The sequence below is a fragment of the Python bivittatus genome, unplaced genomic scaffold (genome assembly GCF_059951505.1).
Source record: "Python bivittatus isolate LINGU-HERP-01145 unplaced genomic scaffold, Pbiv_v1 ctg000690_np1212, whole genome shotgun sequence".
Taxonomy (NCBI): Eukaryota; Metazoa; Chordata; class Lepidosauria; order Squamata; family Pythonidae; genus Python; species Python bivittatus.
The window spans coordinates 17,847,646-17,869,957 of NW_028277096.1; the positions used below are offsets into that span (position 1 = coordinate 17,847,646).

The 22,312-nt window shown below is 43.1% G+C and overlaps 1 protein-coding gene across 1 annotated transcript; it reads right to left on the reverse strand.

The window, feature by feature from the left end:
* Nucleotides 1–733: 733 nt before the first annotated feature.
* On the reverse strand, nucleotides 734–10,076 carry MRPS23 (mitochondrial ribosomal protein S23). Its single transcript, XM_007426829.4, has 5 exons — nucleotides 9,919–10,076; nucleotides 9,097–9,273; nucleotides 4,850–4,927; nucleotides 4,648–4,768; nucleotides 734–3,030 (listed from the first exon to the last, which is right to left on the reverse strand). Exons 1-5 carry the CDS (start codon nucleotides 9,960–9,962, stop codon nucleotides 2,893–2,895), a joined length of 558 nt encoding a protein of 185 aa, XP_007426891.1. The 5' UTR covers nucleotides 9,963–10,076; the 3' UTR covers nucleotides 734–2,892.
* Between the last annotated feature and the right edge of the window lie 12,236 nt (nucleotides 10,077–22,312).

Sequence of the window (22,312 nt, forward strand, 5' to 3'; positions counted from 1 at the left end):
GCTTCATGAGAGATGGCGCCATGTCAAGCTAAACCAGAAACCGAACACAGGCAGCCAAGATTAAGAGTTTTGATCTTGGACCAGTTGGCTTCCTTGGGATTTTGCTTCCAAGTCAGATTTATTTTTAGAAAAAGCATATCAATAGCAGCATTCCAGGTGGTCCAAAGGCCAAAGAAAAAGATGAGAAGGTGGAACATCCATTCTGTGCAACCAGCTGGGTCCCCTGCCTGAACAGGTGACAAAATTGTTAAAATCATCTTTTGTGGGACAGAACAAGGCAATCCCAAGGATGATCAGGTTTCAAGAGAGCAAGGGATGTAAATCATATTAGCTCATTAGATCATGCCCTACCCCCTACCCCCACCCCCTCAAATGCATAGTTCATCAATAGTAAAAAAATCAAATGTGCTTCTGAGTTTCACAGTCATCTTCAGCAGGTTGGATGTTACCCAGAACCCTGTGGGGCAGGAAGGAGAGAGTCTGCAAAATAGAACATCAAGTACTCAGAAGAAGACTGGGAAGAGAATGCAGCATATGGAAGAACCCAGTAATGAACATGCAAATGGAGGAAGTTAAATGGCCCTGGGATTCCAGGGTCTCTATGTAAATGCACAAAGTACGGGGAACAAACAGGAAGAATTAAGTCCTCATGTAAGAAGGTAAACATGATTTAGTAAGCAATTCTGAAACCTGGTAGAATGAAACTCATGAGAGGAAGGCAAAGACAGAATATAATTTATTCAAAAGGAATAGGCCAGACAACTGAGGGGGAAGAATGGCATTAAATGGGATGGAAGTGAGCACATATAGTGAGATGCAAGAATTAGTTCATGAGGTTCCAGGCAAGAGTGTTTGAGTAGGAATATAAGGGAGGGGAAATAACAGGGATATTATTACAGAGGTGCTATGAACAGACAGATTTGGATAATGCTCTCCTGGGTCAGCTTACAGAACATCCAGGGAAGAAAGACTTAATAGTAATGAGAGACTTTAACTCTCCAGGAAAAATAATTCAGCCAAGACACCAAAGTCCCTCAAATATATAAATGGTCTGTTTCATTTTCCAAAAAATCCATTTATTTTATTCACAACTTTTGTATACTGCTTCAGTCTTTGCAGAAGAGACAAGGGGATCAGCCCTCCTAGAACTGATCCTAACAAACAGGGTACGAGATGGTTGAAGCAGTTAAAACAGCGGGAGGAAGAAACCACATTATCTTGGAAGTTCAAGTTCAGTTGGTCTTCAGGAAAAAATGTCTAATGATAATTGTTCAGTAACATCACTGGTGGACTCTCCTTTGCCAGAGATGTTTAAACAGAGGTTGGATGATCATCTGTTGGAGCTGCTGGAATAATGGATTCCTGCAGGCGGATGGAGAAATCTCTCTTCCACTTCTTACATTCTATAGCTGCTTTCTCCAGGGGTGTCCATGAAGATCAAGACGGCAGCCACAATTAGGGGATCAAAGCCTGCCACTTTCTTAGAGGCATGGCCTTAATCACATGGTTGTGGCCACCTTCTTGGCTTTTTTGGCGACCACCACCCTGAGAACCCCTGGCTTTCTTATAAAATAATAGCAGATTTCATCTTTCATCCATTTTCATCTTTTGGGTCCCCATTGCCACACTTGTATGCTTTTAAGCAGGTTGGCTGTTTATCCAGCACAGCCTTGAAGGTGCTATACTCCAAGAAATCATCTTTTTATGGATTTGTGAAGGCCGTTTTATACCTGCTGATATACTAGCTCTGGATAAGGGCTACCTATCTGGAAATGCTGTACTGCTTCATCTTCATTGCAAGTCAGCTCTAAGCCAGCTACTGACAGAGGGTGGTGGTGGTGTTATTTGTTTCCTCCAAGAGCTCAAGGCTTCTTTGGGGATCTCCTTTTATTATCTATTTACTTCACCATTTTACAGCCATCCCCAATAAAAAACCAACCATTCCCCAAGTTGGATGTCAGTAACATTCAATTAGGGTTGAGGGTTTGGTGGAATCGAAGTCCTTCGATTGTCTTCTATATAACACAATGGAGCTATTTTGACAAATTACTGAGGACAAAGGATTCTGGAGGCATCACCAAGGCCTGTATTGTCTATGTCCCTCTAATCAGATGGAGTGAGGACTCTTAGTTTTTAACCATTCATGAGATGCTCTCACCAGATAGGCAGATCCAATTTTGGCAAGATGGTGTCTGATTTAAGCCAGTCTTTTGTCGTGTAAGTCTCTGTAACTCAAAACCAGCACTTTCAACTGGGTCCAGTGCAGAGATATCAGGAGAGAGAGCCTCCATGGCTAAGGGTAGACTAGAACCTGGGTCTCCCTGCTCCTAGTTCAACACCTTAACCACTACACCACACTGGCTGTCTGGCATCACTCTGCCAGCAGAAGTATCATCTCTGCTCATATTAGATACTAATGCTCTACAAAGAATTAAAATAAAAAGGAGAGATGCATGTCAACCAACCTCACATGGATCCCTTTGGCTATAACATCCTACCAGAGACTCACTGTATCATCCTATCCACAGCTCCTCAGAAGTCAACCCCGGTAAGAATAAATGGGACTGGTTCCTCAGCATGTGGACTAGTTCGCAGGGAATTCATCTCTACTTTAAGTGAAAGCTAGAACATCCACCACAGGATGACATTTCCAGAGCAAGATTTTAATAATCAAATCTATCGTTTGTTGAAATGCACACTTTAGGGCACATGACAGCCAAAGCATGCCGTAAGAAGAGAGTTCTCATAATCTTTCTACAGTACGTTCAGCATTCCTAACAATGAGATAATCACAACACTGTGATTGGCAAGAGCCTTTCTGTCAAAGGTTCAGGTGCCACAGTCCAAACATTAGCAGTCAGTAAGACTGGTTTAAACAGAATCACACAGTTGTTAGGAGGGGAAGGACCCTTCCTTTGGCTTTTCGCTGGGTTCCGTCTTTGGCTCCGGTTCTTCCGTGCAGTCCTCTTCTTCCTGCAATATGCAGTGAAGCTCTAATACAGGTGGGGCTGATGGAGGCATCTGAGCTACCTATTCAATAAAAAGAGAGGAACAGCACAGTGTGCAACAATTAAACCAGAAACTAAATCTTTCAGGCCAAAGTAACACAGCTCTAAGCTCCTGATCCGGTTGCTGTAACCCTGGGGGTCAAGCCAGCCAATTGTCAGCCTCTCCTCTATGCCACACAGGGAGTCAAATTAGAAGCAAAGTGAATAAAATGTCAATGTCAAAGATAGCAATGGCACGGTTGGTGTTTTTGGAGAAAACAGCAGGTGTGCAGATCATAATTTGGTTGGCAGACAAAAGCACAACTCTGCCCATACAAGCAGTTATAAGATAGATGGATTTAACAAATTCGGACCGGGAGTCCTGATCCAGATTGCTCCCAAGAAAGACTGAGTTGGGCAGAGCTGTTCACACAAGGTCAACTTACTCCAGCTGGCTCTTGCATCTGCAGGTCAACAAAGATCAACATTAGAGCCTCAGTTCTTCCTCCTTCTGAAAACCAACCTTGTAATCTTACAATGCTCTGGAACTGGACTTATTTGTGGTACATGCATATGTAGAGATTCACTGGAGGAATTTCTGTTTGTTAAAGAAAACTGTAGATAGTCAGCTGTTGGTTTAATACAGTGTTTCTCAACCTTGACAACTTTAAGATGTGTGGACTTCAATTCCCAGAATTCCCCAGCCAGCCTTGGCAGCTGGGGAATTCTGGGAGTTGAAGTCCACACATCTTAAAGCTGCCAAGATTGAGAAACACTGGTCTCATACCTTTTGGGGACGGAGCTGTTTTGGGAAGAGGGGAGTATTTGAGTCACAGGAACAAATGAAGACTCTCTGACTGACAAACAATTGGAAATAGCATAGCAGCTTTTCCCAGAACCTGCTACACCTAGACTTGAATGGAAAGATATGGTTGGGAGAGGCAAATGCCATACAAAAAGGTTGCACCAGCAATTCAAGATTAGAGACAAGGCACCAACTGCCACTTTTATGGAAAGGTGGGCTAAAAATGAACAAACGTTAAAATTTGCATACTATGCCCTCAAAATAATAAACTCGGCATATAGCTCCTATAACAAGCATGCCAATTCTGTGTACTTGTTAATGGAGGGCATAATACACTGAATAACTTAATGTACTGTTACCCTACTTAATTCATCCCTCACCCAATGTTCTCTATCATACCTAGTTATGGGATCCAGGACATTCTCAAAAATGAAGGCAATGCTAGAGACTAGGGCTTTGCTCTGCAGCATGACAGTATCCCCCCCCCTTTTTTTTAATTCAAGGATTTGCTTCTTCTGGAAGATAATTAATCCGGACCTGTCTCTTATCCAATAATGCTTTTGGTATTAGCCCTTATACAGATTAATGAGGCTGGGCTGAAAATACCACCTTATGTTATGAATCAATTTAGACAGACACTAGGCCTTCTCTGCCAAATCTCCAAAATTTAACTCTTTGTATTCCTTCCAGAAAACTTCCATTTTCAAGTTAAAACATTTCTACTCGGCTCCTGTTTACAGTATCTGTGGTTTAATTACTGTACCGCATTTATTTATGACAGCTGCACAATGTACGTTCCAACAGGATACTGAAAAATGGCACTTGCTTCTGGATGTAACTCTTCGTAATGCTTACTTTTTTGCCCTTTCTTGATAAGACAAGGCCTTCTGCCAAAAGTGCTTTCCCTGTTTCTGCAAATAGTAGGTCTTCGTCCATTTCTCCCTGCTTCTTCAGTTCATTGTATTTTTCAACAAACCTGGAATTCAAGAGGGAAGATACTAATTTCCAGTCCATGAACTTGGAAGAAAAGTCCTTAGGGGAAAGTTTATTCACTTACCTTTGGCAGAGAGACGTATAATTTGATCTTGCTAGTTCAAATATACCTGAACCAGTTCCATAAGTTTCATAAAATTTCCTAATGAATTAGATAAGAAGTTGCAGTTTAGGACTTATCTCCGTGTAGACAAAGAACATTGTTAATGTATTATTTATTTTGTATGTAGATTTATATGGCACCCATCTCAAATACGTGACTCTGGGTGGCTAATACATACTTCTTAGTTCTAATGGTGTTTTATTTCCTCTCCCGCCTTGAGATAGGAACAAGCTTCTCGCAGACTGTATTATTCACTTGAAGTCTTAACCTAGATCAGGGTTGGTGAAACTATTCTTTTTCCTGCAGGCGATAGGGCAGGGATGTCATCTTATTATCCAAGGGAGCAAGGGATTTTCAGCATTTTTCTTCTTTTAAAGAGGTTGTTTTAAAGATGCCCGTCAAAGGTTTAATGCATTTACTTTATTTGATTTTTTTACCCTCAGAAATTCTTGGGAAACGTCATTCGCCACTGTCATTTAGTAACTTGCTGCTTCAGTGTAGCAGGAAAATCTTGGGAAACTTCAGAAGTTGCAAAAGCAAGGAGGGTTCATAGTCCCTCTCTGCTATTAGATGTATAACATCACTAGGGGAATTAGATTTCTTACAGCTTAAAAACAATGCATGTGTTGTTGCCTATCGCATTCTCCAAGCCATCTTAGCAACAAAAGACAAAGTTTGTATGCAAGAGGTTCCAGGATAAAATCCCCACCACTTCATCCCCCCCTGCAAGGGGGAGAGAAAGAGCAATGCCTTAGGTCTGAAGAGCTAATGTTGTTTACAACCTGCTTATCCTGCCTTGTATCTAACAGCCCAGGGGACTGGAAGAGGAATAAAAAGACTGTCTAAAACAATGTTTCTCAACCTTAACAACTTTAAGATGTGTGGACTTCAACTCTCAGAATCCCCCAGCCAGTATGCTGGCTGGGGAATTTGGGGAATTGAAGTCCATGTATCTTAAAGTTGCTAAGGCTGAGAAATACTGGTCTAAAAACTATACTCATAACACCTATGAAACAGATGGAATTGAGAACTAATGACTGTCCAGCTTCCTCAGTAAGCTTCCAAGTCCAAAGCTGGATGTGAAACTAAATCTCCATCATTGTCATTCAAAATTCTAACCACTACATAACTGCTAACAGAAATAAATTACAAGATGCAGGATGAGTGAACCAGGAGCATGACTCTGTAGAGAGCTACAAGTGCTACAAGACCCAGTTTGGTTAGTAGTGAAAGTGCTGGTCTAGAAACCAGCAGACTGTAAGTTCTAGGCCTCCCTTAGACATGTAAGCCAACTGGGTTACTCTGGGCCAGTCCCTCTCTCTCAGCCCAACCCATCTCACGAGGTTACTGTTGTTGGGGGGAAAATAGGAGACAGGAATATTAGGTATCTTCGCCACCTTGAGTTGACCAAAATATATTTTTAAAAGATGGGATAAAAATCTAATAATAAAAAAAATGAGCACATTATTTTTTTTTTCAGTTGGCTAGTGCTGTGTGACGCAGATGTAGATAAAATAGGCAAACATGCATATAAATCTGTACTTGCATGTTTTGGGAGATCTTTTAAAGGAAAAAGTATCAGTACCTCTTCCAAGCAACAAGAATGGAGCTTTAAAGTAAAACTGTCCCTCATTTTTTTAACAGCTCCTGCATAGAAGATTAGCTATAGGGTAGACCAATTTTATGTCCTGAGCTACCATGGTTAGCTTAATAAGATCCAATTGTCTAGATTCAGGGGCTTCTGTCTAGGATAACTAGTGTCGCACAGTGGTTAAAGTATTGGAGCAAGACTGGGGAGACCCAGGTACAAGCCAACCTCAGCCATGGAAGCTTACAGGTTGACTTCAGGCCATTCTCAACTCCCAGGATTTCTGTGGTAGGGAAAAATGGGAGAAGAGAGTACAATGTACAGGGCCTTGAGCTCCTAGAGGAAAGATGATATATAAATCCAACAGATAAATCAATAATAAACCATGGTTTACAAGCCACAGAATACTGACCCCAAACCAAATTGTTGGCCTAGCTTTAAGTTAGTAACTTGAATTTACGATAAATAAAAAGACAAACTTTACTCCACAACAAAGAAAAAGCATACACATATATTCCATGAAGCTAGCTGCCTACAATAATACCAACTATGTTTCTACAGCTGTAGCACAGCTCCACTGATGTAGCAGATCATCTGATTATCCTAGAGTGTGCACTCCTAAGAATCTTTTTGGAATTGAGCAGCACATAAATCACAGCCATTTTTAAAATTAAATAAATAAAACATAGATTGAGGGAGAAATAAGGCTCCTTATACGTGACTTTCCAGCTGCTCCATCTCTAGCACCCATCACATTATGGTTTAGTAGACATGAAGACACTGGGATTAGGTCTGTCTGCACAGGGGGTGAAGTGTCAGAAAAGTCGAAATGGCAGCCACAACTGTGCAACTGAAGCCTTTCCTCTTCAATCACATGGCTGCAGTTGCCATCTTGCCTTATTTATTTTAATTTTTAAAAAACTGAATAGCTAAAGCTCTCTGGGCAGTTTATAATAAAACATACATGAAAAGGAGGTATTTATACACACACACAAATCTGAGTTAAAACGTATACAATAAAACAAGGACTTCACTTTTGTGCAGTCTGATTCTACCATGCCTTACATAAGAACATAAGCAGCACCCTGCTGGATCAGACCCCTCGGCCATCTAGGCCAGCAATCTGTTCTCACAGTGGGAGCCCACAAGTAGATAGCAACAGCCTATGACCTCTGGCCATGAAGGATGGCACTAGCATGCACACACACATGCATTCTCAAAATTTACATGCCGCCTATTTCTCTGATTCTTTGACTACGTAGAAGCCACTGAAACTCGTAGACATCACATTTTGTGGGAGAGGATTCTATAAGTTGCGTAAAGAAGTAAACCATAGACACAGATGGTGGTAGTATTGTCTCTTGGGCTTCAGAACATTTGCAATTAGGCCTCTTGTCTGCAAGGCCCCACTGACATACTGAACATAAGCCGCGCCCTGCTGGATCAGATCGCTGGTCCATCTCATCTAGCAGTCTGTCCTCACAGCGGCCAAACAACCGCACCAAGAAGTCCACTAATCTCCCAGCAGACACCCTTCAACAGCAGTCCCACGGCCATTGAGACTAAGAGCTATTGATCCTCATGACTTCCATGAACTGAAGCCAGCCTTTATTTCATTCTAGTGACACAAGTGCCATTGGCTAAGGAGTGTTGGTTGGCGGGGCTCAGAAGTATTTTTTCTACCATGGCACTGCCCTTTGGAACAACATTCTCTCTGAAATTAGTTTAGCCCCGTCCCTCCTGGCCTTTCGTAAGGCCCTGAACACTCAGTTTGGCACCTAAGCCTGGGCCCCGGAGTGCACAATAGAGCCCATCTCTTGGCTTTGTTGATAGCCATTTTATGATGCTCAGCTACTATGTGTTTTTATTTTTATATTACGTACTATTTTATCTACGGAGTTCTTGGTAGTCTCTGAGCTTGGTTGTTTGCTTGCAGACATTTCATGATGATGATGTTGCTGCTGCTGCTGGCATTGATGATGTTACCTAGTTGGGTCATGAAACGTCTGCAAGCAAACAACCACACTCAGAGACCACCAAGAACTCCACAGTTCAACCCTGAGCTACAGCTACTCTATTTTATCTATTTTATTGTAAGCTGCCTAGAGTCACATATGTGAGAGGTGCAGCTATATAAATGGAATCAATAATACAGGTAGCCTTCACTTACTGACTGCAGTAGGGACCAGCAACTCCATCACTAAGCAACGCGGTCATAAAGTGAAATGTCACATGACTGTGCCTGACTTACAACAGCAGTTCTGGCTGCAGTCGTTAGCAAATCACCCACGGACCGCAATTTGTGACTTCCTGCTGGCTTCCCCATTGACTTTGCTTGTTGGAAGCTGTCTGTGAAGTTTGCAAATCACGTGACTGTGGGACACTGCAACCACCATAAATGGACGCCAGTTGCCAAGCACCCAAATTGTGATCACATGACCACAGGAACGCTGCAACAGCCGCAACTTCGAGGACCAGTCGTAAATCTCCTTTTTCAGCACCATTCGTAACTTTTGATGGTTGCTGAACAAGCAATCAGTAAGTGAGGACTACCTGTAAATAAATGGGAGGGGAGGGGAGGGGAGGGGAAAAAAGAGGGAGAAGATGGGGAGACTCTTACGCTCTGATCTGATCCTCTGGGTACAGTATGGGGGGCACTGTATCTTTCACCTTGCCCAGCAGGGGACGAGGATTGCGATAAACGGGCTCCCGCAAGGGAGGGAAAGCCGCATAAACATCATACCAGATGGGTTTCTGGGCTTCACTCATCGCCCCAGAGCGCAGCAAGTTCTGTGTCCTGTGAGGAATGAGTAGGAAGCCGATATGCATGGGGAGGAAAAGAAAAAAAAACTTTATTACTGTCATATTAATCAGATTAACAAAATTATTATGTGTTTATTTTATTAAATTTATTATGGGTGCCCAGTCTCTTCTGCAGTGGGCAGCCATAATAAAATTAATAAAATAAAATAAATGAATAAAGGGGGATCGATATTAATATTAATCAAATTAACAAAATTAATAATTTTATGTATTTAATTAATTTTTTTTAAGGCCGCCCACTCCAGAAGTAACTGGCCAGCCTTTGCTAACCCAGTACGGTTCAGCCCTTGGCACTTCCCCTCGGGAAGGAACCTCGTGAAGTAGACTGCCTCTGAACATGGAGGTTCGACCACCTCTGGATTGCAAACATCCGCGCCCCCCCTTCAAGAGAAGCGCAACTCTTCGCTGCCTTCCAGGGATCCCCGGAGCTTTTGCCGCCCAAACATCATATTTTTGCAGGAGCCTATTTATCGCAATTTTTCCAGCTTTTTTTTCCAACTGCCCCAAAGCAGCCACGCTTTTATTTCCCCGCTTTCGTGCTCCCCAGCATAAACTTTACGACTGCTCCTCTTCACAAGCCTCGACCCAAAATGCAGGAGGGGGAAATCCAAAGACCCACCGGGTAAAAATTGATCCCAGCTTCTCCAACCTGCTCTGCGCCATTGCGCTCTAAACTAGGCCTAAACTAGGCCTCTCTTGGCAACTCAAGGCGGCCCTTAGCAACCTCGGGGTACGGAAACGGAAGCCATGAGATCTCGCGAGTCTCGAACCGCCGGGGGCCGCGTGTAGTGGCAAGCCGAAACGGGAGAAATATGGATTAAAAGGACAGGCGTAAGCAATCGATGAAGGATCGCTGCTGGAGTCCGGATAGCGTTGGATATAATTGCGAAATAATAAAAAATGAAAAATCATTTAGATTCTCTTGTGAGCTCTGCCCGGAATTGATTTGTGATGCAAGGCCTTACTTGTGGAATATAGGACTAAAAATACACATTCCTATCAATTATTATTTAGATTAGAGCACCAGGAGCTGCATTCATGCAATTTGCAAAGCCAAAACGTGGTTTGCTTGCTTGTAGCTGAATGTGCTGTGTGCATTTTCAGAATTAAATAGTAAGAGACTCTTTGGGTAAGCCTGGAACCCTAACATTAAGCTCACTTTTCCACTAAGGCAGCGTTTCTCAACGGCGGTGATTGTGTGGACTTCAACTCCCAGAATTCCCCAGCCAGCAAGGGAAACACTGCCCTAAGGCATGGCGGCACTAACACGTGGCTGGTTTAACTATTGTTTATGGAATAAATCATGGTTGGGTTCATATTTCACATCTTTCTGACCATCATGTGGCTTGTTTGATTTGGGTTTGGTGTGGATGCAGTCACTTTGATTTATAAACCATGATTTATGGCTTAGTGTTACAAAACATATTAGTTAAATTTATATCTCATTGTTTGGGAACTACTCATAGCATTTCCTCCTATTTTATTTATTATTGTTGTTGTTATTATATTTTTCCCCACTTTAAAAATATATATGTAACTGAAAGTGGCGAACATACCTAATAACCCTGCCTCCTATTTTCTGCACAACAGCCGTGCAAGGTGGGTTGGGCTGAGAGAGGGTGACTGGCCCAAAGTCACCCATCTGGCTTTCATGCCTAAGGGAGGCCTAGAACTGAGTCTCTTGGTTTCTAGACCAGCACCTTCGTCACTACACGAAACCGGCTCTCTTAACCACTGCACCTTAATGGTTCATCCAAGGTCATCTCTACATTCCTTTACAGAAATGGATAGTCATCTGTTGCTGAGGGGGTAGTGAATCCTGCACTGTGCAGGGGAGTGGACTTGATGACCTCCGAGGTCCCTCCCAACTCTACGATTCTCTGATATATTGGCCTAAACTGCACATGATGGTTTACTGAATTGACTCAGTTCACATATGGATAAAAATACTCTTCAGGTGAGCCCAGCTCCTGCTGATTACATGGATGCATCCCTACATTTTTTTTAAGAAGATACAAAAGTGGTTGGCCATTATTTTTTCCCAGGATGGTTTTTGTTCTCCCCTACCACGAGCCTGGGATTGTTGGCTTGTACTGCCTAGCTGACCTTGGTTGGTCTCACCAAAGCAAGCAGGATCAGATCTAGTTGGTACTTGGATGAAGAGAAACCACTAGGAAATTCTAGGGCTGCAGACAAGATAAAGAAGGTGAAAAAGATCTGAGAAAAAAAGCAAAACACTTCTGTATGGTTATGGTATGGTATCTGTATGGTTATGGTATGGGCATGCCCCCTCTGAAGCATCTTTTCAACTTTGGATCCAAAAGGCTGAACATCCTTTTGTAGTGCATTGTATAAATTTAGCCACTGCTATAGACTGCCTCTGAAGTTGTAGATGGTCTCCAAGGCATTAACCATTAAAGAGGTTTTAAATATTTGACAGAGTGCCTCTCCTACCGGGTGCACCAGGGCAGGATCACGGTTAGGATGTTGGGTTTGGAGCAGGAAGCCTTTCCAGTTTGCATTCTTTGTTTCCTTTTGTTTTTGATTAATGTTGATCGAAGATCTTTTTTACAGAGTGAAAACAATGCAAATGTAAAGGAAAAAAAGTAAAGCGATAAGTGAATAAGAAAAGACAGAAAAAGAAAAAGTAAAGAAAAAAGAGTTATAAAGAAGCAGCTTCTGATCTTCTTTACAGCAGTTATAAATGCATTTATATTTTATCCTCTAAAGCAGGGTTCCTCAACCTTGGCCACTTGAAGATGTGTGGACTTCAACTCCCAGAATTCTGGGAGTTGGTCCACACATCTTCAAGTGGCCAAGGTTGAGGAACCCTGCTCTAAAGTTATATGGCCAGTTTGCATTCTTCATTTCCAACATCCCATATTGTTGGATAGACAGCAGTAAATCACTGCTTTCCACATCCATGTTTAAGGGTTACAATTTCAAATCCTACTAATGTTCCCTCCCCACCAATTCCGTGAGTATGGAAACCAAAACAACCACAGCGATGTGGAGGTTTAGAGACCTAATAATAAAAGCCCGATGGATTGTGGGCACATCAGAAATGGTTTGGAACTGAGATCATAACTGAAATCAGATGGTGGTTCAAGAGTTGGACTAGGAATAGGGAGACCCAGATTCTGCCCCGCAGCCATGGAAGGTCCCTGGGGGGCTTTGCCCAGTTGCTCCCACTCAACCCAACCCACCTTGAAAGGCTATTGTAGGGGAAAATAACATAAATTTTAAAAAATATATTAGGTATGTTCGCCACCTTGAGTTATATATATATTTTTTAAAAGTGGGATAAAAATATAACAACAAGAACTCAGTCTTGGGAGAAGTGGAAAAAGTGAGAAAGAAACTCCACACTGTCTTGATTCTGTTTGGTATAAGATGGGACAGAAGATCTGAGAAGATCTGAGGTCCCTTAACAGTCCACCTGCTCCTTCATCAAGGTTATGTCTACATTCTTTTACAACAGGACTCCTCAACCTCAGCAACTTTAAGATGGGTGGACTTCAACTCCCAGAATTCTGGCTGGGGAATGCTGGCTGGGGAATTCTGGGACTTGAAGTTGAAGTTGAAGAAAGTTGAAGTCCATCTTAAAGTTGCTGAGGTTGAGGAACCCTGCTTTACAACATCTATCACTTGCTTGTAAACAGCACCAGGAGAAGGTGCCATTGCCTTCAAATCCTACCTGTGGACTTCTCAGAGCCACATGAGGGACCATGTGTGAACAGAGTGATGCTCTGGTGGGGCATCTCTTCCATATTCTCAGAGCACTGCACAGAGGTGGTCTTGACTTAATTCCCACTTACGGTGACCCTATTTTCTTGGGAAAAAAAAAAATGACCAACCTGAAAAAGGGGCAAATCTGAAAGAGGTGTATAAGGATAAAAGAATGTCATAGTTTATGTTTATAACCTTGCTTTACAAAGGAAAATTCAAGAGCAACACCAAGAAAAACTCTACAAAAACGCATATTCTAATATGAATGTCTAAAATGAAACAATGTATGTAAATTTATTTTTAAAAAGACAGTTCAATGTCCATATTTTTCACATGAATGAGAAAGACTATGCTTTAAGGGGTACCATTTGTATGGTAAAAGTTAAATGACCGAAATAAAGAACAAAAGTGAGTTTTTGAAAAATAAATAAAGCTAAAGGACAGCTTTCTGAAATAAAGGTCTGTCCTTTATAATAAAGAATGTATGGCCGCTGTATTCATCCTGCAAGGATGAGGTCATGGATAGCTTGTTGATGTTGCTGAACTACAACTCCCAGCATGCTTTGATTTTAGCCCTGATTGCAGAGGCTGATGGGAGTTGTAGTCCAACAAGTTCCCCTTCCTTGCACATTGCAACTCCCAAAGCACCCAAGTGGGAAGAGAGATACCAGCGATCCTTTCTCTTAGGAAAAGAAAACAGGTGGAAGGAAACGCAATGCACATATTGCAAGTGGAAGTCCTTAAACTCTACCATATGGTTTCCAGCACTTCCAAATTCTTCTCCCAGCCTGTTTTCCCTGATGTCAACACCTGTGCACGTGATACTCCTTCCATGCTACTCTCTGCAGCAATTATCAGATAACAGAAGAGATTGTTATGGGTGTCAAGGAAGAAGTTATCCTTTTTTCCCCCTCTGCTCTGTGTTTAGCATCTCACTAAAGACATGTTCAGCAAGTTACTGAACCAGTGTTTCTCAACCTTGACCACTTGAAGATAGGTGGACCAACTATGGCTGGCTGGGGAATTCTGGGAATTGAAGTCCACCTATCTTCAAGTGGCCAAGGTTGAGAAATACTGTACTGAACTGTACCTTGCTATCTTTTGAGAGATCCTTACTATCAGATGCACCTCACCTGGCAGAAGGAAGATGGAAGGGGGCAGTTTCACAGTTAGAAGGCTGGCAGGGAAGAACAATGGAGGCTCCATTGGATGGTGGTGGCAAAGGGAGGTTTTCAGAGCATTTAATTTACTTTGGGTTGTGTCTGTCTGGGTGTCTGGGTAGGTCTGCTATTCTCACTGCTAGGATAACCTGCATGGTCATTACTCACTCGTTTGTGCTGGATTGATTGTAGGCCATCAAGTCGTTTTTGACTGCTAGCAATCACATAGATAGATTTTCTCCATGACAATCTGGCCCTAACCTGGTCCTTCAGGTCTTCCAATGGTGCCCCATCACTGCTGTAACTGAGTCCCTCCACCTGGCTGCTGGTCATCCTCTTCTTCTCTTTCCTTCCACCTTTCCCAGCATTAGAGCCTTCTCCAGAGAGCTGGGTCTTCACACTGATTTATTGAGTGATTATATGCCATCAAGTCAGTGTTGATTCTTAACAACTACACAGATAGATTTTCTCCAGGAGGATCTGTCCCCATCCACCTTGCTGCTGGTTGTCCTCTTCTTCTCTTTCCTTCCACCTTCCCCAGCATTAGAGCCTTCTCCAGAGAGCTTGGTCTTCACATCATGTATCCAAAGTAGGATCATTTGAGTCTGGTCCTTTGTGCCTCAAGCGAGACCCTTGTGCTTACCTTGTCTTATAAACCTTAGTAAGTTAGATGCCATCAAATCAGATTCAGCTGGACAAATGCTCACTGTCTCAACCTGTCTTTAGTTGTAACTTTCAGGTCTTCCAAGGGCATTGCAGGAATCTCCATCCACTTTATCTGTGAACTTCCACTTCAGTTTCCCTCCATCTTGCCAGGCAGAATAATTGTTTCTAGACCATTATTCACAAACGTCCCATGCCCAACCTATGTGAGTTTCTGCTTGCCAATCATAGGATCAAGGGAATAGCCAGCCTTTATTTAGCCCAGAACCGATCAATAAATCTTCCTGCAGTCCACAGTTCTCTTAGTAACTATCTCCAGATCTATCCTCTGAAGATCTCAACATCTTCCTTGTCTCATTTTCTCAATATCTAGCTTTCATACCCAAACATTACACTGGAAAAAAACATTGTTTTACCAATTCTGTTCCTTGTTGCCACTGAAATGTCTTCATCCTTCATGGTTCTGTTTAAATTTATCACTGGGAAGCCATGCCTACTGCTGCCCCCAATGATGTAATGCGGTGTTTTTTAACCTTGGCAACTTTAAGATGTGTGGGCCAACTCCCATGCTGCCTGGAGAATTCTGGGAATTGAAGTCCACACATCTTCAAGTTGCCAAGGTTGAAAAACACTGATGTAATGGAACCTTGACAGCACTCACCTCGTTCACAGGCTTGAGGAATCTCAGGCGCTCTCTGAAGAAAATAGGCAGAGAATGTATTCTCAAAATGGCATATTTTCAGTTGATTGGTGTTATTGTACATTGCCAGAGCTGGCTGGATTAGTGGCTGCCTGGGTTAAATGTTCTGGGCACAACCCACCCTCTGCTGGTAATTCCAGTGGCCGTGGAATATTTCCTAGGAACATTTTTGTGAACTTCCCAGACACATCAGTTGACCATCATGTTTGGAAATGGAATTCTGGATTAGATTGTCCTTTCTTCTGATTCAGCGGGACTCTTCCTTTGGGTATTTAACCCATTTTTGCGGATCAGAACAAAAATCTCTCTTCTGGTTATCAGATCTATTCCAATAGGTTGCCTAGAGATGGAAGAGGAGCTGGTTCACCCATCATATGAAGCTATGGTTTGTTTAACCCTGGTACTGAATAAACTACAACTGACTAGGTTCATTCAGTGACATTTAACTGTAGGAAAAAGACAACTGAATATTACTGAATTGTTTCAGCTGAGAGATCAGCTACTTCAGGTCTCCGGACTGGAAACCGTTTTATTAGCTTTCCTGGATGGTTTTATCCCAATTGATCCTGGCAAGAAGATCATTAATGGTCAGTGTCTGACCATGATTTTTTCCTCCTCCTCCTCCACCAGCCCTTTTTCCTCATGTGTGGTCTCTTTTCAGTCATAATCCTGAATGCAGGGACTATGAGATAATGAATGCTTCGAAGCGCTTCTTCTCAGATTTCTCCCCACCTGGGCTGAGTCACCATTTATGAAACGAGCAAGAGTTGCCTTTGGTCTCTGGACTGTTTATGTCTAACCTGTCTTCCATCCCTTCCCCAACTTTTACACAATCTCTCACTGGTACCCTACCCTAGGAGAGGAGGGGGACACGGGGTGCCAGCAGGATAATCCTGCTGTTGATTGTAGGTGTGCATATAGATGCTGTGAGGTGTTTTTTGTTCTTCCCAAATATGCCACCAGATGGCAGCTGGCATAACACATTTTCCTACAGTCTTTGTCCATTCCCCGCCCAGGGGAATCTCTGTTAATGTGCAGCACCAAGGTTACTGCATCAAACAAACACCTTTGCCATACTTTCAGAAGGGACTTTGGGAAGAGCCATCCCGAGAAGGTTGGGTTGAGTTTCCTGTGGTTTGAATGAGAGATGGGCCAGATGAAAGCTGTCCTTCTAAACCTAAAGCAGCCATGGACAGTGGCATGTCCTGGGTGTTTAATTTTCCAGCTTGCAGTCCTACAAACATTTGTACCCGCTTTGTGAAAGGATCTGAAAGCAGCAGCCACGCTCTTTACAGCACGTGTCTCGCAGCAAATGGGTGACCCAGACCTGGCTCTGCTGCGCTGTCTTCCCATTCCTTTCTGAGCCACATTCAAAGTGCTTGTTTGAACACAGAAATCACAACATGGTTTAGGCACTGCCAAACTAAAGGAAGGATTTATTTTCGGCAGAACTTTTTATAGGTGCTATCCAGAGAAGTGTGGGTGTGTGCCTTCGAGTCAGTCTTGACTTCTGGTAACTGCCTGAACTAGTCCTTGTAGTTTCCTTGGCAAGATTTTTGGAAGTGGTTGGCCCTTGCCTTCTTCCCAGGGCTGAGGGAGAATGACTGGCCCAGGGTCACCCAACTGCTTTGGACTAAGGCAGGACTGGAACTCAGTCTCCTGGTTTCTAGCCTGGGGCCTTAACCACTACACCAAATTGCCTCTCCATCCAGAGAGGAGGCCAGATTAAAGGGCCTTCTTGGTGGTGATACCCATTCTGTGGTCCTCTTTCCCCACTAAAGTACAATCTTCACCTTCTTTGCTTTCAGAAGAAACTTTAAACCCCTGCTCAATTAATTAGTCTTCCGTTCTTAAAGGACACTTTATCTTCCAATCAGGTTGTATATGCTTTTATTGTGATATGTCACTTGTTTTTATTGTTTTAAATTGACGTCTGTAGTGCTTGAATAGGTGTGGTGCGCTGCCACAGGCTGTGGGTGCAAATTTGGTAATAAATACAAGTAGTCCTTGCTTAACGACCACTCGTTCAGCAACCATTCAAACTTGCAACAGTGCTGAATGAGTGGTACTTACAACTGGACTTTTAAGTTCTGGTTGTCACAGCATCCCTGCAGTCATGTGATGGTGATCTGGGCATTCAGTGCCCGGCTCATGATTATGATGTCACAGCATCCCATGGTCACATGGTTGCCATTTGCAACCTTCATGGCCAGCTTCTGACAAGCAAAGTCAATGGGGAAGCCGGCAGGAAGTCGCAAATGGTGACCACATGATGTCCTCGCTTAATGATGGCGTGGGATTCGCTTAACAACGGCAACGGAAGTGCCATCACTAAGTGGCGCAGTCATATGACATCGTGCTTTATGACCGCATTGCTTAGCGACAGAAATTCCAGTCCCATTTGCTGTCGTTAACTGAGGATTACCTGTAAACATAAACCCAACAGAGCCCAACCTGTTTAGTGAAAGGGATAAGGCCCCATTAAACACAAAGAAACTTCCTTAGGATAAACACTTAGGATAAACACCAAAAGCAGCATAGTAGCTGGGGGGGTGGGGACAGAAAGCAGTATATTTATCAAGCTAATAATATCCTTATTAAGCTAAATAGTGTGCTTTTGAGTTTCCTTCATCAGCTAAAATGGAGTTAGGAAGGAATCTACTCTACGGCTGATTCCTAAGCCATAATATTTCTTATTTGATTTTGGTGTAACATGTTGTGCAAACCCAGCCAAACCTGATTTATTAAAAGAAAATAACAATTGAGCAAACTATAGCATTGCATGATGTGTGAATCAGGTCATTCTGTGAAGCATCGATAAATTAATAGGAAGTAGGTTAAATTAAATAGATCACAGAAGATAATGAAATCTGCCATTCTCTTTGATCAGCCTTCCCCAAATTGGGGTTGCCCCAAAATATGCTGGGCCTATAACCCTCATATTTCCCATCAGGCCCCTCCACTGGCTGGGAATGTTGGGAATTGTAGTGTGTGAACAAGTGAAGGAATTGGGAAAGGCTGCTGATCCAGCCTGTTAGTTTTAAGGGACCAGGATTCCAATTGCTACCTACAAAATATTTTTCTTTAATGTGTGCTTAATTTATAAGGTCTGTCCATCCTAAATTCAGCAAGTCTCACTAAGCCTTTTTCTTGTAAATCTACCTTTGACCCATAAGCTTTATTGGCATTCAATTCGCTGGCCACAAACCACAGCAGAGGCTCGCAAAGCGGAAAGATTAAGAGAGTACAACATGAGTTTATTATACGAATTAATATTAAACATCTTTTAAGAAAAATTATGTATGGAAATAAATTCTAAAAGACCAACATTCACAAACATCACAAACATCTCGTGTTTTTTTTGTTGGGTCGTCTCCTTTTTTGAAGAGAAAGCAATACAAACATTACTGTCATGGATTGTACATTGTTCGATTGAGGGGGAGAAAATCTAAGCTTTTTGGAGCTGATCTTTGTAGCCCTGAAAACACATTTACATCAGTCCAGAAAAAAAAAGGGGGCATGTGAGAAATTGAGCAAGAAGCATTCACCATCTTAACAAAGTTATTCCATGGACATCATTAATGGTAATTTCCAAAGGCTCAAGCCAAACTGATCTTTTCCAGACCATTTTCAAAAATGATCAGGAACTTCTGTCCTGACACTTACAGAGAAGAACAGGGAGACTGTAATCCTTTTTCACACAAGGTGTCCAAAGACTTTGTCTTTATGGAGCACGACCGCAGTGCAAGCAGCTATTGTGAGGCTTAAAAGAACATCCACGGTGCTAACGGGGGAAGGTGGGCACAGCAAAACAGATGGGTTCATTTTGGGGAAACTGGAGCGAGAAACAGCGGCTCGCTTCAGTTGCAGAAGCTCCGTGGAATGCTTGCACAAGAGAATCCAGTTCTGACTGTTTGGTTTTTCCCAAGCATTCAGAAAAAGCCCGAGTCACCATAAAGGTGGAAAACTAACCAGTTTCTTCAGCTAGGAACCAATGGAGGGGAATGTAGGGAGGTTATGTGAACACAAGGGCGTTCAGGTTTTATGGCTGTTTTCCTTCCCAGCTCTGGCCTTACAACTAGGAGATGCTCACTCTGAGGGCAAAGACAGGTTACTGAGCCCTATCCTAAGAACCAGGGTGGGCAGCTTTTATTGATCATCAACGCCCTGCCTGCCCCGAAGAAAGTGTTGTGCTTAGCTGGCTTTCCCTGTTCAGGATTTTTTTGCAAGCAACGTGGCTTTCTCCAACCTTCATAACAACCTGGAAGCCAGGATGGGACCACGGAGTGAAAGACTCCCTTTTTGTCCAAGTGCACTGACGTTTTTTAATTTTTAAAAATTTCCTGGCCTGGAAAACATGAAGAGGTTCATTCAGGATTTCCCAACACCCGTCTGGCTTAAGCCCCAGAGGACTCTCCAAGCCTTTTAGAGCAACAGGGCTATCTAGGCTTGGTCTAATTTTTTATAAGCCTCATTGAAAAAACAAGCACAATCCCCAAACACAGGACTTGCGATTCAAGCGCGTTGTCCGATTCACTCCCAAAACGTGAGACAAGGATTGGCTTCCAATAAACCCCGGCAGGTACAGATCGCAAAGTTAAATCCTGCATCTATAAAACTCCAGTGAAGCTTACAGAAAGCCATCCGAAGAGACCGAGACATTTGCCGGCTCATTTCCTTGTATCTTGTTCTCCCCAAATGAAAAACAATCACAAAAAGCTAGATAGAATTTTACAATTCTCTTGCTGGGCATTATGATTTAGGCAAGTAACACAGAAGGGTGTACAGGTAACTCTCGGTATGCTCAGGAGCCCTGTGCTACAGGTCCAGCTACAGCAGAGGCCCCAACTGTACATGAAGGTGACTTACCCGTATATCTAAAATGCCAGGGAACCTGGGCAGGCGAATTCTGGAACCTATCTGCATTTGCACACCATCTTTCTTTTTATGACAGCAGGATTCCCCCTCGTTATTGGATTGTACTTAAGAAGCAGATGGATACGCCAGAGGACTGAACATATATATATCTAACGCCTTCGCTTATCCCCAAACCTCTGCATTAGACATGATCGAAACCGACTTACATCTGGAAACAGACAGCTTTGCTCCTGTCGCCTGGCATCAGTGAGGGTCTAAACAGCAAAGCAGCTTGGAATCCCCCCCAAAGGATTACCAGTTCTGTCCTAAAATATGCCAGGGGCATTATTCACCCATCAGGTGCTTTGGTTAGTTCGGGCTTGATAGGTTGCATGAACCCAACCACTTTCTTTTATACATCATGATTTATAGTTTATTCAGTACAGCAGGGTTAGGCAAACTATAGCTTAGTGTAGTGTTTCTCAACCTCAGGAACTTTAAGATGGGTGGACTTCAACTCCCAGAATTCCCCAGCCTGCAAGGTTGGCTGGGGAATTCTGGGAGTTGAAGTCCACCCATCTTAAAGTTCCTGAGGTTGAGAAACACTGGCTTAGCATAATGCATGAGCCCAGTCATTGGTGACTGTTCTCAAGGCTTCAAACAGAGGTCCTACCATTAGCATAACTCCAACTTTCATCCTGCAATCCAGTAAGAAGCTGGCTACATTTAACTGGGCGATGTGCCTCCATGTGCTTATATCTACGTCGTTATAAAAAGTCTAGAGAGCAGCTGTCGCTTAAAAAAAGGAAAAGGATTCCCTGACCTCAAAGACACAGGGGGGGCCCTTTATCAAAATTTGTCCATTTTCTAGCCCCTTAGAAGGGATGAAACGCACTATTTAAACCCATTTACTTCCAGCCTCCGCAGGGTTGGCGTGTGGAAGGTCGACACGGGCACGACAGCAGAGGGAGTATCGTGATGTAAGCTCCGCCTTTTCTGACTTGGTGATGTCGATGCAAGACAAAGGGGCGGGGCTCACACTGCAGAACTCTGCCCACCATCTTGCCAACATTGACTTCCCTTCCCTGGCGGATGCCACTAGAACAGGTCACGTCCTTTAGTTTGTCTGAAAACAGTGGCAGTTCCATGCCAAACCAGGTTCAACCCCTTTCTTCGGTAGGAGACCCATGCAAAGGATCTTGCTGCGTTCAGTTTTGTTATACCCAGCCAAGCATTTGGGGCATCCGGGGGTCAAAAAGGTCAAGATGGCAGCCACAACCACCCAGTAGAAGCCCTGCCCCTTGTTTTCATGCACAATTTACATTAAAAAAAAGGAGCGGGCTTCAGTCACCCTCTTGACTTCTTGACTCTCCTGTGAGCCATGCTTGAAACTCGAGCACAATGTGGGTGGTTCAATTGTGTATAGTACAGGTAGTCCTCGTTTAGCAACTGCCCCATTTAGCGACTGTTCACAGTTACAATGGTGATGAAAAGTAATTTTGTGACTAATCCTCACATTTATGACCTTCGCAGGTCTGCAAAGCAAAGGAAAACAGAAGTCAGATCATAAGCACAGTCGGGGTTTCACTTAGCCACCGCTTTGCTTAATGACCAAATTGCCAGTCCCAATTGTGGTTGCTAAATGAGGACTGCCTGCATGTCCTTCCTTCTCTAGCCCCAAATTTCCAAAACATCTCAGCAAGGGTGGGACAAGGCTAAGGGCATATGACTTGAAAACTATAGGAGACATCAAGTTCACAGAAACGGAAAGAGGACAATATATAGTAATGCAAGCTTTCACACCATTCTTATTTTTCGATCTGGTTTTGTTTTCCAGCAATACAAGGAACACAAAGTTAGAAGAGGGGCTACACAGAACCAGGGAGGGAGGGAGGGAGGGAGGG

What these genes read in the sequence shown, in the direction of transcription:
- MRPS23 (XM_007426829.4), bottom strand. Translation starts at nt 9,962, where the DNA reads ATGGCGCAGAGCAGGTTGGAGAAGCTGGGATCAATTTTTACCCG. An exon ending in CTGGGATCAATTTTTACCCG is followed by an intron (nt 9,274 to 9,918) that starts GTGGGTCTTTGG and finishes CATTCCTCACAG; the next exon opens with GACACAGAACTTGCTGCGCT. An exon ending in TATACGTCTCTCTGCCAAAG is followed by an intron (nt 4,769 to 4,849) that starts GTAAGTGAATAA and finishes CTTGAATTCCAG; the next exon opens with GTTTGTTGAAAAATACAATG.